The 16,531-nt window shown below is 43.0% G+C and overlaps 2 protein-coding genes across 7 annotated transcripts in view; one reads left to right on the top strand and one right to left on the bottom strand.

Annotated features, from left to right (window-relative positions):
- Nucleotides 1-16,531, bottom strand: part of TSPAN5 (tetraspanin 5) — a 131,410-nt gene that overhangs the window by 102 nt on the left and 114,777 nt on the right. The gene's annotated exons all lie outside the window — the stretch shown is intronic.
- Nucleotides 1-16,531, top strand: part of RAP1GDS1 (Rap1 GTPase-GDP dissociation stimulator 1) — a 98,747-nt gene that overhangs the window by 48,008 nt on the left and 34,208 nt on the right. For 4 of the 6 annotated variants that reach the window (XM_053404014.1, XM_053404013.1, XM_053404015.1 and 1 more), the window contains exons 3-4: nucleotides 6,351-6,473; nucleotides 9,509-9,634. In XM_053404014.1, coding sequence (XP_053259989.1) covers nucleotides 6,351-6,473; nucleotides 9,509-9,634 — 249 coding nt within the window. Of the gene's footprint in view, nucleotides 1-6,350; nucleotides 6,535-9,508; nucleotides 9,635-16,531 lie in introns of those variants that run through there. The other 2 variants (XM_053404017.1, XM_053404018.1) reach the window with 2 other exon arrangements.

Below are 16,531 nucleotides of genomic sequence, written 5' to 3'. Positions count from 1 at the left end.
AGCAGTGCTGATAATCCTAGCAAGAAGTTGCTTAAAAGTTGTCAGACACTTACAAATTGGGCGTTGCATTAGCAGGGGCAGCAACAATATTAATCTATAGCAAAAGGCTGCTAAACTGGTCTTCATTGCCTGTCAAAGGGGAAATAGAAAAAGGCCACTCTTCACGTTAGTAAAAACATATTTAATAACACCCCCCCACACACACACACACACAGCACATTTGTAAGCTGTTGCAAGACATTCTGGCTGGAGTCTTAGCCTCCAGCATTTATCAGTCATTTGTCAGCAGATAGATGTTTGCAGAGAATAGCACCGTGATTATTTTCAGACTATTTCTAGCACCCTTCTGGGAGAAGAGCTGTAGCCTGGTGGTAGAGCATCTGCTTTTCATGCTACAGATCCCAAGCTCAGTTCCCAGTATCTTCAGGTGGGGCTAGGATGGTTGTCTGCCTGAAACTATGGAGAGCTGTCTAGATAGGACCAGCTGCTGGGCTAGATAGACCAGCGTTCTTACTGTGTCCCAACATAATCTCCATAGACAGGTGCCCATACCATATGATGATATTCCCAGTTCATAAACACAAATACTAATATTTTGAAGTGTTGCATGTATAGCCTTACAGCAAGTTTCTAAGGCAGGGCTATCTGCTCCCCCATATTGCTGGTGGAGCAAGGGGGACTGAGGCTGCGAGATCATGGGTTGAATTTGTGGCAAATAGATTAGAACTGGGAGCTTCAGCCAGTTCTTGGACTGGATTCTGCTACACCACTAGTTCATCTGTCGCACAGGATGCATCAAGGTCCAACTAGGCACAACTCTGGAGGCCTTTACAATGGTGGTAAAGTGGAGAACCCGAAGGTCTGCGCTACAGCACGCACCATCACCAGTCTGTTGTAAAGTGCTTGTTTTGACCCATAAAGCCTCAGAACACCTTAGGACCACAATACCTCAAGGAGCACCTCTCTCCGTGTGAATTGATCTGGACTGTGAGATCATCCTCTGAGGTACTTTTTCATGTGCTGCCTCCATGAGAGGTACGGAGGGTGGCAACATGAGAACAGGGCCTTTTCTGCAGTGGCTCCCTGTTTGTGGAATGCATTTAGGTGCCATGCAGAAGCATTCCTCTACAACCTTCTAAATGTGTTGTGGGAGGCGGGATTGTTGGTTTGTTTTCAGCTTATTATTATTATGTATTGCTTGTTTTTAATATTGTAATGTTATGTTGTGCACTGCCCTGAAATCTATGGATGAAGGGCAGTATACAAATTAAACAAACAAGCAAGCAAATAACAATTGTAATCCAGAACATCTGGAGGGCCCAAGGTTGGGGAAGGCCGCATTTCTTCCCAGCTCTTGTTTCGTTATTACTCTTGGTTCCTTGGTCTTCCTGCCCCTATACTGTGTGACGTAGCCTCTGTAACACAGAGGAGCTCATTTTGTCAGGCGGTGCTCCTGTTTCACTTCACATTCCCAACCCACCTCACCTCACCCAGGTCCCTACGAGATTTGGTTCCAGTCTGCCTTCTGCTCTGCCACACAAAACGTCACCATTGTTTAAATATTTTTATTTGTTAAAGCCTGTTCATTATGGCTTCAGACCTCCACTGCGGCATGACCTTGGCCCGTGTGTTTTTCAAATCTGCAAGTGAAGAATAAGAAGGAATGTTTTTAAATATTTCAGCGGTTAAATAAGGACTATTTAAGCGCCTAAGGGCACTGCCTCTAAAACACAGCTGATCCTGTCATGTTTCTCTTTCCCTGTCCTTCTCCTCTTTCCACCCGCCAGCATTGTTCCCATTTCCATTTCCAGTTGCTTCTGCTGTGAGAATACTCATTTCTGAAGAATCTTTATTCATTCATTCTCCCTGCTATGTATTTTCCTTTCTGTGTGAGGGATAGAGGTGGGAATGAGCCCATTGATCCTCCCTCCTCATGTAGGTCCACATTGCAGTGGCGTAGTGGTTTGGGGTTGTCTGGGATCAAATACCTGTTCCTGTTTCTGCAGAAGGGTCCCTGTCTACAGTGTCCTAGAACCACTCAACCTACATGAAAGGGGAGTTTTTTAGCTACTGTATGCTCCCTTTTCTCTGTCCCAGCTTCTGCCAACCTAGCAGTTCGAAAGCATACCAGTGCAAGTAGATGATGAAGAAGAAGAGTTTGGATTTGATATCCCGCTTTATCACTACCCAAAGGAGTCTTAAAGCGGCTAACATTCTCCTTTCCCTTTCTCCCCCACAACAAACACTCTGTGAGGTGAGTGGGGCTGAGAGACTTCAGAGAAGTGTGACTAGCCCAAGGTCACCCAGCAGCTGCATGTGCAGGAGCAAAGACGCAAACCCGGTTCACCAGATTACAAGTTTACTGCTCTTAACCATTACACCACACTGGCTATGTACTGCTGCGATGGGAAGGTAAACGGCATTTCCGTGCACTCTGGCACAGTGTCCCGTTGCGCCAGAAGCGGTTTAGTCATGCTCGCCACATGACCCAGAAAGCTGTGGACAAACGCCGGCTCCCTCAGCCTGAAGCAAGATGAGCACTGCACCCCATAGTCGCCTTTGACTGGACTTAACCATCCCGGGGTCCTTTACCCAGAGCTAAACATTTAGGAACACTGAAAACACAAGGTGCTTCAGTTTCAAGAGAATGGTGTGCAAGTTCCGTTTCATAAAACAGAACTTGCATCACTCTAAAAAGAGATATTGAAGCACTCAAAATCATTTGCCCCTGTATGTGCACTAGCTAAAGGGCAACACCTGGAGATCTGCACTGATCCTTGCAATGTATCTCTAATCATTAGTATATTATTGTATAATCTTAGAGGGGCGTGCCTGTGATCGTCATGATGAGACCCTGCACTTCCTAATTTGCTACTACACAACTGGCAGAGAACCTGCTGCACTCAAGGGGGTTCCTTATGCAGGAAGATCTGGGTTCTAAATCCCTCAGGAAGCCTACACAACAGCAGCAGCAGCATCAACAGGCTTCCTTCTTCAGAAGTACAATAAGGTTCTCTACCTCTGCCTTGTGGGTCTGCACAGACCAAAATAATGATATTGACTTGAGTTTGTCCCATACTGTTATGTCTGTGTGTGTTTTTCATGAAGGTTTGCCATGCTTCAGATTTAGTGTGTGAGTGTAAAAAGCTGTGCAGGACCCACATAGCTGAAGCTTCCCACTTCAGCAGCTGTCAGATGATCTTTACTGGAAGAAATAAGTCTGCCAAAATGTTGGTTTTCTTTGCATGCCCTCTTATTCTAAGAGGAGGAGATCTGGCATTCCATTTTCTTTTAGAAGTCCTTTTGAGTCTGAGTCATTCTGTCTTACTGGTGTTTGCTGATCTCAGTCAAATAAATCAGAGCATCCCTGCTGCACAAAACTAACCTGAGGCAACAGTTTAATTTTATTTTCTTCGCTGCTTTTCAGGATACATTTTATACCATTGATTTAATTTGCACAGTTAACAAGTCCGTCAAACCGTGGGTGATAAAAGCAAGTCAATACTGTGTTAAGGTTCTCAGTGGTGCAGTGGGTGGGATCATATTATTGCATCTTGCATGCTAATTGTAAGTAATAGGGTAGGGACCAGATTGTACAAACAATCCCTACAGTATGGGAATCACTCATCTGTTCCTCTTATTGAGAAGAATAGGAGTTGCACAAGGCAACTGCCTGCAAGAAAAACTCCCAGTAGATTGTGTCCAGTCAATTCCTCTTAAAGAAATGGGAGGCAATACAAGACACAAAACCCTGTAACTTTTTGTAGTTCAGACACTGAAATTTAAAGCATCCATTTCTCTCATTGTGAACTCATTGTGGCAAATATTTGCATGTGTTTTCTCTCTTATTTATTACTGGAAATTTGTATATTTCTAGACTTTTCTTTGAAAAAGCCCATTATTTCTGAAGTATTGAAATTGGCATCAGTTCAGTGGATGTGGGTATATATGTAAGTTAAGTGGTCAATGTGCATAATAACTGGCCATTGTGCACATTTACTAGGCTTCACACAGAATGTGCACCTAATCTGTCTGTGAAGAGGGAATTGTTTGAGATTTGCATAATGACCAGAGAATATATAAAATTCATTGTCTTCGCACGTTCCACAAGGTCTGCTGAAGATTATGTATACTGACCGGAAAATGTACACAATTGCTCTTAATTGACGGATTATGTGCACACTCTCTATGATTCCTGGTGAATGTGCACAATAGTTGCTTACTATGTTTAAGTTACATTACCCCTAACACAGAGAACAAGGTGTGTGCTGTGCAGAAGAGGCCAAGGTGTGAGAAGGGAGATGGAGAGCTGTGGTAGAATCTGCTGTGACCCTGTTTATGCAAATACAATACCCTGTGTGCCGGGCTTGCTGTGTGTGCACCCTTCATGGGGAACGGGGGTGCCCCAAAAGCAAAACACAACTAAGGCTGCATGCGCTCCTGTAAGTAAGCCTTGCTGAATGTAGTTGGACTCCTGAGTAGAGAGAGAAACTGCTTTTTACCTCTATTGTGATTACAAAATGTCTGTGTCTTATTTTTTTAAAATTCAGAATATTCAGCATATGTCTGAGCCTAAGGCTATTTAACATATTGGGGCTATGTTATTCTGAAAGTAGATGAACTAAGACACCACAGGTAGCCTTTGAGCTTTGCTCTTTACCTGCATCCTCAGAATTCTGAAGATGGAAATCTGACCTACCTCATCTCAGTAGCTGGAATGGTGGATTTAAAAGCAGAACATTTGCATTGCTACTAAGTTCTGAATCTCACTCAATAGCCTTGGGGAAATCCAGCATTTACCTTACCTCACAGAGGTTTTGTGTAAGTAAAGCACCCCTTTGAGAATCTAGGAGGAAGTGCAGGAAGTTACTATACCTGAGTAAAACCAGTCTAATGCACCTTGAATCCGCAGTTACTGTTATCCATTGAACCACAACTCCCCTAATGGCTCTTTCAGGGCTTTCCCCTAGCTTCTAGTTTTGTCCTGACTTTCTCCTTTTATATGCACAGTAGGAGTACCCATCTATTTTTCTACTACTTATACCGGGTTATTTGGTTACCAGTAGGTCACTGAAATCCACAGGAGTGCTGCTTCTTTGAGTTCCAGTGATACCAGAGTTCTGTTCCAATGTAACTCAGCACAGGGCCTTCAGTGTGGCTGCCCCTGTTTGATTGACCAGCATTTTTGTCCAGATACGATGAGTGCCCACTATCTGCATTTTCTGGAAACAATTGAAGACGGTTTTGTTCCATCAGAGCTTCCCAGGTTGAGGACAGGTCTCTTCCATGGGCATCCATTTTGAATTGTTTTAAAATTCATCACCTGCTATTCTTTGGTGCTGTTTTTTAACTGTTATTTAGTTATATTTTGCGCATATATATGTGGAAGGTGATTTAACACCACCACATTTGTCCTGCAATATTAACTATAAATGATTTCAAAGCTTCCTCTGCTCGCTAGGCCCTGCTGGATGTCATGGTGCTCCTTATAGGGTAGGGACCATAGATCTATGGTAAAGCACATTATTTGTGTGCCGCAAGTTCCAGGTTCAGTCCTTGGCATTTCCAGGTAAAAAAAAATCAGGTCGTAGGTGATGGGAGAGACCTCCGCCTAAGATCCTGGAGAAGCAGCTGCCCTTGTAGACAATGCAGGGCTGAATAGTCCGATGACTTGGTATGTAGGACAGCTTCCTATGTAAACAAAGAGACAGTTCTTAAATAGTAATGCATCATTGAAACATCTACCTCTTTGGGTATCACAAGAAGAACCTTCTGGATCAGGCCAGTGGCCCATCTGTTCCAGGATCTCGTTCTCAGAATTGTTGACTTAGATGCCCATGGGATGCCTGCAAGCAGGACCTACGTAAGTGCAGCAACACTGTCTCTTCCTCTGGTTTCCAGCAGTTGATACTCAGGCTCATACTGCCTTGGACAGTGGAGGTGGAACATAGCCATCAGGGTTAGTAGCCATTGGTAGCCTCATCCTCTATTAATTTGCCTAATTTTCAAGCCATCCAAATTGGAGCCCATCCTAGTTTGAAGAAGCAAATTCCATAGTTCAGCTACACACTGTGTGAAGAAGTCTGTCCCTTTGTCTTCCCTGAATTGTCCAGCTTCCTTGGACATCCTCAAGTTTTCTAGTGTTGTGAGAGTAGGAGAAAAAGCTTGCAGAATTTTATACAGCTCTGTCATGCCACCTAACCTTCTCTCCAAACTAATGGCACAAAGTCATTCTTTGGATTTGGTGTCAAGATTTGGAATTTCGTTTTAGGTGTGAAGCTTTCAATACCTTTTCATTAACCCGCTACTTACCACTCAATTCTGTTTTGCGTCTATTCCTCTCTTTTCAGATACAGAGACAAGTGAAAAAATCCAGAAAAGTGGGATCCTCCAAGTGTTTGCAAGTCTGTTGACTCCGCAGTCCTCCTGCACTGCAAAAATAGCTAACGTCATAGCAGAAGTAGCCAAAAATGGTGAGGTTTTCCACAAGGCCTTTTCTCCTGGAACATCTTCAGTTTTGCAGCTCACTTGTCAGTATGTTTTACTTCATTTATGTTTCCATTTTATAGAATAGATGCTTTTCATTTCTCTCTTCTTTCCCTTCCACTGCACTCTTTATTTTTTTTTGTTCTGTTCTGCCTTGATAATATATTAGTTCTTAGTCATCCATTTGCCAGATACATCAAAGCACTTCAGAGTTGCAATTATTTTATAATGCTAACTGTTGTGAAAAACCCGCGATGTGTTTTTTTATTAGGCAAAGCTAAATGACAAGACTTTCACAGTTGCATTTGTAGGTGTGGCTGCAGGCACATTTGTGCATGTCTGGTGAACTTTATTTTAACACCATACGTTGTATTAATACACTAATTTTGCATTCATTTTCAACTTATTCATATATACATTTATCCCCACTCCAAGAAGCCACTTGTCATAAAAGCCTATTGCTGTTTTGCCAAGCCTTTAATTTTTCCCAAAAGGTCTGCTAGGGTCATTCCAATATCACAAGTGTATACTGTAAAAGAAGACATGAGTGAAGCTGTCGCTGCTGGGATTTTCAGAAGGGCCTAGCATGCTGATCCCAAATATCTCATGATGCTGTCTCTTAAGCTGCTGCAAGCTCCTGTTATTCTCCCTGGGCTGCTCTGACTTTTGCACCGAGCACAAGCACAAATCTCATAGGAGATGGTTGGAAATGAAACAGGTCTAACGTTGCTCTGGTAACTTGCAGAGATTTGAATGTACAGCTTATTTCAAGATGCCTTATCATTGCTTGAGGTTCCACAAAGTGATGCCTCTCTTCCTTTCCCATGAATTAGCAGGTTGTAATGGACTGGGCAGCAGAGGCAGTTCAAAATATTGCTCTTGAGGAGATGTGATGGAAGAGAAATAATTACTCGTGGTTTGTAGGGGGGTTTTTTTAAGATTCTTGTTTGGAAAACAAAGCAGTCAGTTTCCACCCTGTACTCAAGACTGTGGTTCTGAAATTCTAGTCCTCCTTTTTAACTGAATGCATCATGTCTAAATTGCCACAGCTTCCCAGAACAAATTGCCCTGCAAGGAGACAGCAATTTATTAACTATGTATTCAAAGCTGCCAAAGGCCACATTCAGCTCCTGTGACTCATTTTAGCAGGTGCTGCACATTGGCACATGCACATTTTTTTTTTTAGATGTTCAGTTCTAAATTATTCAGACTTTTTTTTTTACAGAGACAAAAGTTGTACGATAGCAAACATCCATGTATTCCTAAGCACAAGCCCAGCCTCAAAATTAGCTACTTATTCAGAGTGGATGGTCATTGCCTCTAGGTGAGCATTAAAGTGAAGAAGCACGTCCTGCCATTTTGTTTGCAGCACCGAAGTGCCCTCTTCATGGCACAAGTCTGGACAATAGAATTGTAGAATTGGAAGGCACCCTGGGGGTCATTTAGTCCAACCTCCTGCAATGCAGAAATCTCAGCTAAATCATCCATTACAGATGGCCATCCAACCTCTGCTTAAAAACCTTCCATGGAAGGACTCCACCACCTCCATTGTTGAACAGCTCTTACCGTCAGAGAGTTCTTCCTGACGTTCAATCAGAATCTCTTTTCTTTTAACTTGAAGATGTTGGTTCAGGTCCTACCCTCTGGAACAAGAGAAACAACCTTTCTCCATCTTCCATGTGGCAGCCCTTTAGATATCTGAAGATGGCTATCATATCTCCGAGTCTCAGTCTCCTCTTTTCCAGGCTAAACATACCCAGACTTTACAATCTTGGTTGCCCTCCTCTGCACATGTTCCAGCTTCTTAAATCGTGGTGCCCAGAACTGTCACATCCATACTCTATATTTAAAGCACATGGCTTCTCCGCCCCCCGCCAAAAACACTCCATAACAAACTACAGTTCCCACAATTCTTTGGGGTGGAAAGCGAGAACCATGTGCTTTAAATGTAGTGTGGATATGCAGAACTGCTGAAGCGTGGACCACCTGGGCCACAACAGTGTCGCTGCTGCTGCCGACTGCCTGCTCTTTTCTTGCAGAAGGACTAGCTATGAGAAGTAGGGATCCCAGTTGCCAGAAACAATGTGTGGTGATTTCATTCCTGTGCAGGTTGCTCTCCAGGCTTTTATGTGGTCACATACATACAGTACTTGTAAAGCACATTGATTACGTAACCAAAAAAATAATAATCATTACAGGGTTGCTGCAAGGATTACAATTAGATAATACATGTGAAGTGCATTGAACACTTGAAGGTACTGTACAAATGCTAAGTATTAATATTATTTCTCCCATTGCCTTTTGTTTTGTAAAAAGAACACCAAATGACTTTCTAGAAGCCTGCCATGGTTAGGTGGGGAGACCCCAGGGTCTTTGTCTAAGTCCATCCATCTAACCTCTTGGAAGAAATTGACTCTTATTACTACCTAGACCCTTGAAGAAGTATAATGTGCAGCCCACTGCCTGCTTTCAGCTATAGCTTTGAAAATTGCTTTAACTTTCCTCTGTGGTTTAAATAAGATCCTGTACAGAAGCAAGAGGTTTTCTTTGGACACAGGGATGCAGCAGTCTTTATATCAGGTTTCCTTTAACTGGGTTATTTAGATCCTCTTTAGTGAACAGAAGTGGGCAGAAGAAAAGTTGCTGGTGCTTTCTTGCCTGTGTTTATTGCTCCCAGTATATGCTTGGTGTTTTAATGTTTAGGTTTATTTTTTTTTAATATAATGAAGGATATTTAAAATACTTTTTATTCTCACCAAAGGAATCTGCAGCGGGCAGTCAATATGTAGAATTTGGAACTTGCCCATAATTCCTGGGGTGCTTTTGTTGCTGCTGTTGGAACTAGGCTGCTTTTTTGTCTGTACATAAATTAGTTCTCATACAGAGAAGCAGCTGCAGTGCTTCTGGTATGTGTGAATTTGGAAAGGAAAACATTTGCTGAAGGAAAAATGGCTCTCTTTAACAAGAAATAATCAATCCTCATCAACTAGCCTTTAATTAAACCTCTCTCTGTGGCTTGTAGAATTTATGAGGAACCCGTGTGTGGATGCTGGCTTGATCCCACCTCTGGTGCAGCTCTTAAACTGCAAAGACCAGGACGTGCTTCTTCAAACAGGACGTGCCTTGGGCAACATATGCTACGACAGCCGTAAGTGTTCAAATACCAGTGTTTTGTTTTTATTTTTTTATTTTTGGTTATTAAAAAAAGACTGGTTCTTGTTGTTCATTTTTTCTTGTTTTGTTGTCAGCAGTGCCGATTTCTGTAAGACATCTGTGGGTGCTGTCACAATTAAGCCTTGCTTGAATGACAGGCTGTCAAAAGTCCCATTTTTTCATAAAAGCAGCCAAATCATTGGCAAATATGGTGGGGTTTTGTGGACATAGGTAAAATCGCTGCTTCTTTTTCTTCTCCCCCCCCCCCCGCTGCTTCTTTTTTAAATAAATAAAAAACTGCAAAATCCTGATTTTGTTTCTGTAGCTAATGCTAATGGGGAAGATGTGCCGTTCTCCCCACCCCCCTCTCAACACTGATAATAAAGCTCACATTTAGATTCACATTTGGGTTCTCAGTGATTACTACATTTGGCATCATAAGTGAATTGCTGGCACCATTGTATAGTGCACCTGCATACTGGTAGTATGAATTAACAGTGTCTGGCATATAGACAGTCCTGCTTGGTAGCAGAAGGTTAGAGGAAATGGGAGGCCTGAAACAGTCAGGTCTATAAATCACAACCCTATATAGTTGACGCTTGGCTGTCCTCGGTATCTATCATGTTGCAGCCCCCAACACACCAGTTGCATGTAGGCAACACATTTCGATAACCGCCTCACAATTTTTGCAGGCAGAATAGATTTCTACTGTTCAGATGACGCTATTGTTCCGATATATGTTATAAATTGTACATGTGCAACCTGCACAGCTATCCTGGGTGCTCCATTTTGAAGTAAACCCTTCTGTTTAGAAGCCTGAAATTTTTAGTTTACTAGACAGACTGTAAATCCGAGCTGCAGAACCTGAAGGTCTTCAGACATTGCTGCACTACAAATCACATTCAGGTAACTCACCAGGTGTGGTAGAGCAGCTGTGCTAGCTTCCCAGCAGGTGACTTGCTGCTGCTTGCTGGGAAGAAGAGGGGTGAGGCAGCTGGGGGGGGGGTGTTCCCTGCTGGTGTATTTGCACTGTCTTGCCTCTTTCCTTGCCAGTAAGCACAACAACCCACCTGCTGGGAAGCTAGCATAGCAGTTCCACCCCAAACAGCAAGTCACTTCTGCTCCCACCATCCATGATCATTAGCCATGCTTGCTGGGGCTGATGGGACTTGATAGAACAACCATATCTGGATACCCATAGGTTTCCCACTCCTGCCTGCTGTAAATGCCACTGTTTAATAGTACCAGCTTTCCCATATAAGAGATTTAGTTTCCCCATGTTAAAGGTAAGGATGCATTTTATTATTATTATTATTATTATTATTATTATTATTATTATTATGTAGTTGTATATATTGATGTCTGCAAAAAAAAAGTTGGAATCAAAACAAACGGAAAACTCTGTTATATGGTAAAGGTAAAGGTAAAAGGACCCCTGACCATTAGGTCCAGTCGTGACCGACTCTGGGGTTGCAGCGCTCATCTCGCTTTATTGGCCGAGGGAGCCGGTGTACAGCTTCCGGGTCATGTGGCCAGCATGACTAAGCCGCTTCTGGCGAACCAGAGCAGCACACAGAAACACCGTTTACCTTCCTGCCGGAGCGATACCTATTTATCTGCTTGCACTTTGAGGTGCTTTCGAACTGCTAGGTTGGCAGGAGCTGGGACCGAGCAATGGGAGCTCACCCCGTTGTGGGGATTCAAACCGCTGACCTTCTGATTGGCAAGTCCTAGGCTCTGTGGTTTAACCCACAGCGCCACCCACGTCCCTGTTATATGTTACTATATGGTAATTGCCCCCTTTTCTAAACATGATTCTTTTCACTAGCACACAGTAAGCAATATCAAAGTATCCTGGCCAAAAAAAGAGAGAGTGACTGCATCACTGAGAGTTTCACTTGGCGAGGATTATGAGAAGAATAAAAGTATACTTGCTAATGGAATATTGCTGATGGGATCATCATCATTTTGCTGTCAAAAGTTTTTATCCTTCCCCCTCGGAATTGATCAGTTTTCCCTTATTGAGCCTGTTATTTTTGTAATTTTATTTTTTACTTTGCTTGATTTCTGACATGAAGTGTAGTGATTCAACTTCTACACCCATTTCTCAGTACATGTTATTAACAGTAATTTTTATTTTAGCATCAACAGCAGCATTGACGATGACTGCTGTTACCACTGGCTTACCATGTCAAGTCTGGAATTATTCTTGCATGGTGACTCAGATTTTCCATGTGGGATCCTAATTTGCATATGTTTCTGTATGCTGTGATGTGGCAGTCAGTCCCTGCATTAGGTATGTTGTGAGGTGGTAGTCTCTGCCCCCATATAAATGTTGATGACGGTGAAGGACAAATAACAAGGGGAGAAGTAAGGAGACTTGAAGAGTCCAACAGAATCTTTGAAGCAATGGGATGGTTTATGAGGGAATTGAAACAGGCCTTAACATAGTATCTGCTTGCTTGCACCCTTCCAACCTAAGGGAGCAGTCTTGGTCAGTCTTGTGACGCATCAGAATGACAATTCTCAGTTTAGATGTCCAGCTGCTGACTCAGTTTTCAGCTTCATTGTCATGGAAATGACGATGGACACCCAGCACAATATGTAAAGCTTCAGAAATATTATGTTCTGTTCAGAGAGTGGCAAGAAGGCAGTGCGACTAGTCTCAATGCAAAGTATTTGTAAGAGATGTAGCTACAGCATTGCAGAGGCCCCCTGTTTGTGGTCACATATACATTTATAAAACTTCCATCAACATTATCAAAATGCAAATTCCAGGTCGATTACAGAAATTAACCATATTTACAGAAATCATTCTCTTGTTTAAAATCAGAAAATGATTCTTATTTGTTTCTGGACATTTTCCATTAGCGATGGTGGCAGACCCTTCTTGTCAAATTTTGATACTGTCAGCCACAAATTACATATGATTAGAATGGCATCCATGTACCCAAAAAACACAACAGAACATGTTCTATTTTCCTGTCATCTGGACGCCATTTCAACTAGTGGATGTATGTAGATATGTTCTCTGTACAGACAAAAGAAAGCACTACTTCACAAAATTCATAATTAATGAAATTCACTGTCACAGGAAGGCTCTAAAGGTCAGATTCGCAAAGGGGAGGTCTACCATGGGCATGTGGACACTCCAGATTCATAAAGCATCGTGCTACTGATAATCATCTGCCGCGGAACAGCATTAAATGATGTCTGTTGTCTTCATGCCCTGGTGCTGGTTTCTCAGCAGCTGATGGTTATCCACTGGGGGAAAGAGAAGCTGGACTTGATGGAACCAGTAGGACTCTTCTTACATTCCTGGTAATCACTTAATTCTTATGAAATGCCTTTTTGCTTCAAGGCTCACCACAACTGAAATATGAGTATTTCTTGAAAGCAGAGATCTTTTAAATTGCCCTAGCATTTGGCATTTTGACAAAAGGAGGAGGAAGCTATTCTTAGTATTTAGCTGTTGGTATTCAACTATCTTGATGCTTGGGGTTGTGTGGAATATACTTTTAACATTTTTTTCTTCAAGAAATCTTCTCTGACCCCGCTCTGAATAGAATTAGAATTCCTAGCCTAGCACAGTTTTAGAATATTTAAATATACAGGGATGCCTTCTAATATTCTTGAGTAACTGACTGCTTAGTTGAGGTGGTTGCCAATTTCAGGCCCATCCGAGTTTCATTTGGGGGCTTTTCAAGTCACATTGCAGGATAAAGGATGGGGTTAATAATAATAATAACAATAACAACAACAACAACAACAACAACAACAACAACAACAACAATTTATTTTTATACCCCATCCATCTGGGCGGCTCCCATAGTAGTAATAATAATAATAATAATAATAATAATAATAATGTGATCAAACATTTAAAACTTCCCGATACAGGGCTGCCTTCAGATGTCTTCTAAAAGTCAGATAGTTGTTTATTTCCTTGACATCTGATGCGAGGACATTCCACAGGGCGGCCACCACTACCAAGAAGGCTCTCTGCCTGGTTCCCTGTAGCTTCACTTCTCACTGTGAGAGAACCCCCAGAAGGCCCTCAAAGCTGGATCTCAGTGTCCGGGCTGAACGATGGGGGTGGAGATGCTCCTTCAGGTATACTGGGTTGAAGCCATTTAGGGCTTTAAAGGTCAGCACCAACACTTTGAATTGTCCTCAGAAACATACTGGGAGCCAATGTAGGTCTTTCAATGGGACCTTGGTGGCCACTCCCAGTCACCAGTCTAGCTGCCACATTCTGGATTAGTTGTAGTTTCCAGGTCACCTTCAAAGGTAGCCCCATGTAGAGTGCATTGCAGTAGTCCGAGTGGGAGATAACCAGTGCATGCAGCACTACGGGAAGACAGTCTGCAGGCAGGAAGGGTCTCAGCCTGCGTAGCAGATGGAGCTGGTGGACAGCTGCCCTGGACGCAGAATTAACCTGCACCTCCATGGACAGCTGTGAGTCCAAAATGACTCCCATGCTGTGCACCTGGTCTTTCAGGGGCACAGTTACCCCATTCAGGACCAGGGAGTCCTCCACACCTGCCATTATGTTGATACTATGATGACCAGGTCCCAGACCCATAGCAGATGAGGTGCCACTGAGGGCTCTGCCTGCCAGCTCCTGTATATTATATTTGCACTGTGGGCTCCTAAGAATATGGACTAACTCAGAGCCAGCATGTTTTCTCCTTGGAGAAAAGATGGGATATAAATGAAGCGTCCTTTCTACAGCTTCTAGGACATCTGCAGGACTTGAGTTTCCCCACCAGCTGCTGGCAAAGCTTCCTGGCCTTACACCTTCTCATTTCCTGCACATTGTTTTGATCGCAGCAGCGAACGAGGCAGTGAAGTGGAGGAACGATATTCATTTGTTTACATTTTTTTTCATTGAAAGCATCTCTCCTCCTTGCAGAAGGAATGGCTCTTCGAATAGGGACTGAATAAAGAGCAAGGGCAGGAGAAAGAGAGAGAGAGAGAGAGAGAGAGAGAGAGAGAGAGAGAGAGAGAGAGAGAGACTCAAGGTTTCTCTCCTCCCCCGCTCATTTTCTTTACACAAAATAACTCTTCATCTTTCCTGGTAAGTATTGTGGAACTCCAGAGACTATTGTTCAGTCGGTGACTTCATCAGGGTCTCTAAGGTACCACAGCACTTTCTATCCTTTCGTTTGAGTTGTTTTTGTTTTGTTCTCTCCTTTGCAAGCCAGCCCTAAAAGTAGGAGTGCTTTTACCTGCACCTAAGTGTCTGGAAATAAAGGGACGCTTTATGGATCAGTGGCAAAGACTATGTTTTACCGAAGTTCCCAAGTGCAAGCAGGCTGCATAGTCAGACTCAACGTGAGGCAGTGTAAAAGTGCATTTTGAGTGCAAATGCATAACTTGAAGTCTGTGCCCCCTATTCTTTAAAGCTGGTTCTCAGAGGATGCTAGACTAGTTCCTTTAAACAGTGCTGACAACCCAGGGTGAACTTGATTTTACTTGGGAAACCATGGATTAACAAAACCTTCATTAATTCTGACTTTTGCTAATTCCAGGATTTATGGGTAACTTGCACCCACAGACTCTGGCCCCTGAAACTTATAACAATACGTACCTCCCTTTCACTTCACCTTCCACATTAAACTCTAAAAAGATCATGGAAGTTGTGTATTGATCATTAATTTGAGCCTCTCCTGGTCACTGGGGAATGTATACTGAACAGTATCACATAACAGTGATGGCACTCTGTCCTCTTCCTTGTTGAGAAGAGTGTGATATTTTTAATTGAATGTAGAGACCATGTACATGTAGATGGCATGCTCTACAAAGACCACCCTTGAAGACTATTTAAAGAGAACAGCAGATACAAAATGTGTCAGTGCATACATTAATGGGATATGCGCTCGATGCATATAGAGCTTGTTACCTAGTGCCTGTGGATGAAGCAGATTATTCTCTCTCTCTTGCAAATTAATTTTGATTTGTACATTCTCCTTATTGAAACTTTTATTTATAAAGCTGTAGTTAAAATTACTTAGCCCTATCACAATATATTGTAGACAAGTAAGATTCTAATTAGCAGTTTGATTATCTTTGGATAAAAGAATACTGATTTCCCCACCCCCACCCCGGTGAATGGAAGCAGGGCAACAGTGGCCTCAGCAATTCATTATTATGCATTTGCATGCATTACCATAATGGAGAGAAAAGTTATCACACCACATTGTAATTAGGCACAGCTTCAAGGCTTCAGTTGCTTTTCATCAAGCCTGCTTACTGTAATCCTATACACAATTTGTTTTACATCAACTGTTAAGCAGTTGGTCCCTTACCTTTCCCACCCCGATCTGACCACAGTGATCCATGCGACCGTCACCTCCAGGTTTGACTACTGTAATTCTCTGTACGCGGGGCTGCCCTTGAAACTGTCCCACAAACTCCAGCGGGTGCAGAATGCTGCAGCGAGGCTCCTCACGGGATCCCTGCCATGGGAGCATATTCACCCAGTGCTTTACCAGTTGCACTGGCTCCCAGTGGAGTATAGGGTCAGGTTCAAGGTGCTGGTTTTGACCTTTAAAGCCCTTTGTGGCTTAGATCCCTCGTTTTTACGGGACCGCGTCTCCTGGCATGCTCTGCAGAGGACCTTAAGGTCCATTAATAACCATAGTTTAGAGGTCCCAGGCCCTAAGGAAGTCAAACTATCCTCCACCAGGGCCTTTTCAGTGATGGCTCCGACCTGGTGGAATGCTCTGTCCCATGAGACTAGGGCCCTTCAGGATTTAACCTCCTTCTGTCCGGCCTGTAAGACAGAGCTATTCTGCCTGGCCTTTAATTTGAATTCAGACTGATCTTTTATTTCCCTTCCCTTCTCTTCCCTCCCCCTCCCCTTTTATGAAGATTACCCACTCTGAGA

This window comes from Podarcis raffonei, chromosome 9 (assembly GCF_027172205.1).
Source record: "Podarcis raffonei isolate rPodRaf1 chromosome 9, rPodRaf1.pri, whole genome shotgun sequence".
Classification (NCBI taxonomy): Eukaryota; Metazoa; Chordata; class Lepidosauria; order Squamata; family Lacertidae; genus Podarcis; species Podarcis raffonei.
This window is presented reverse-complemented; position numbering and strand designations above follow the sequence as displayed.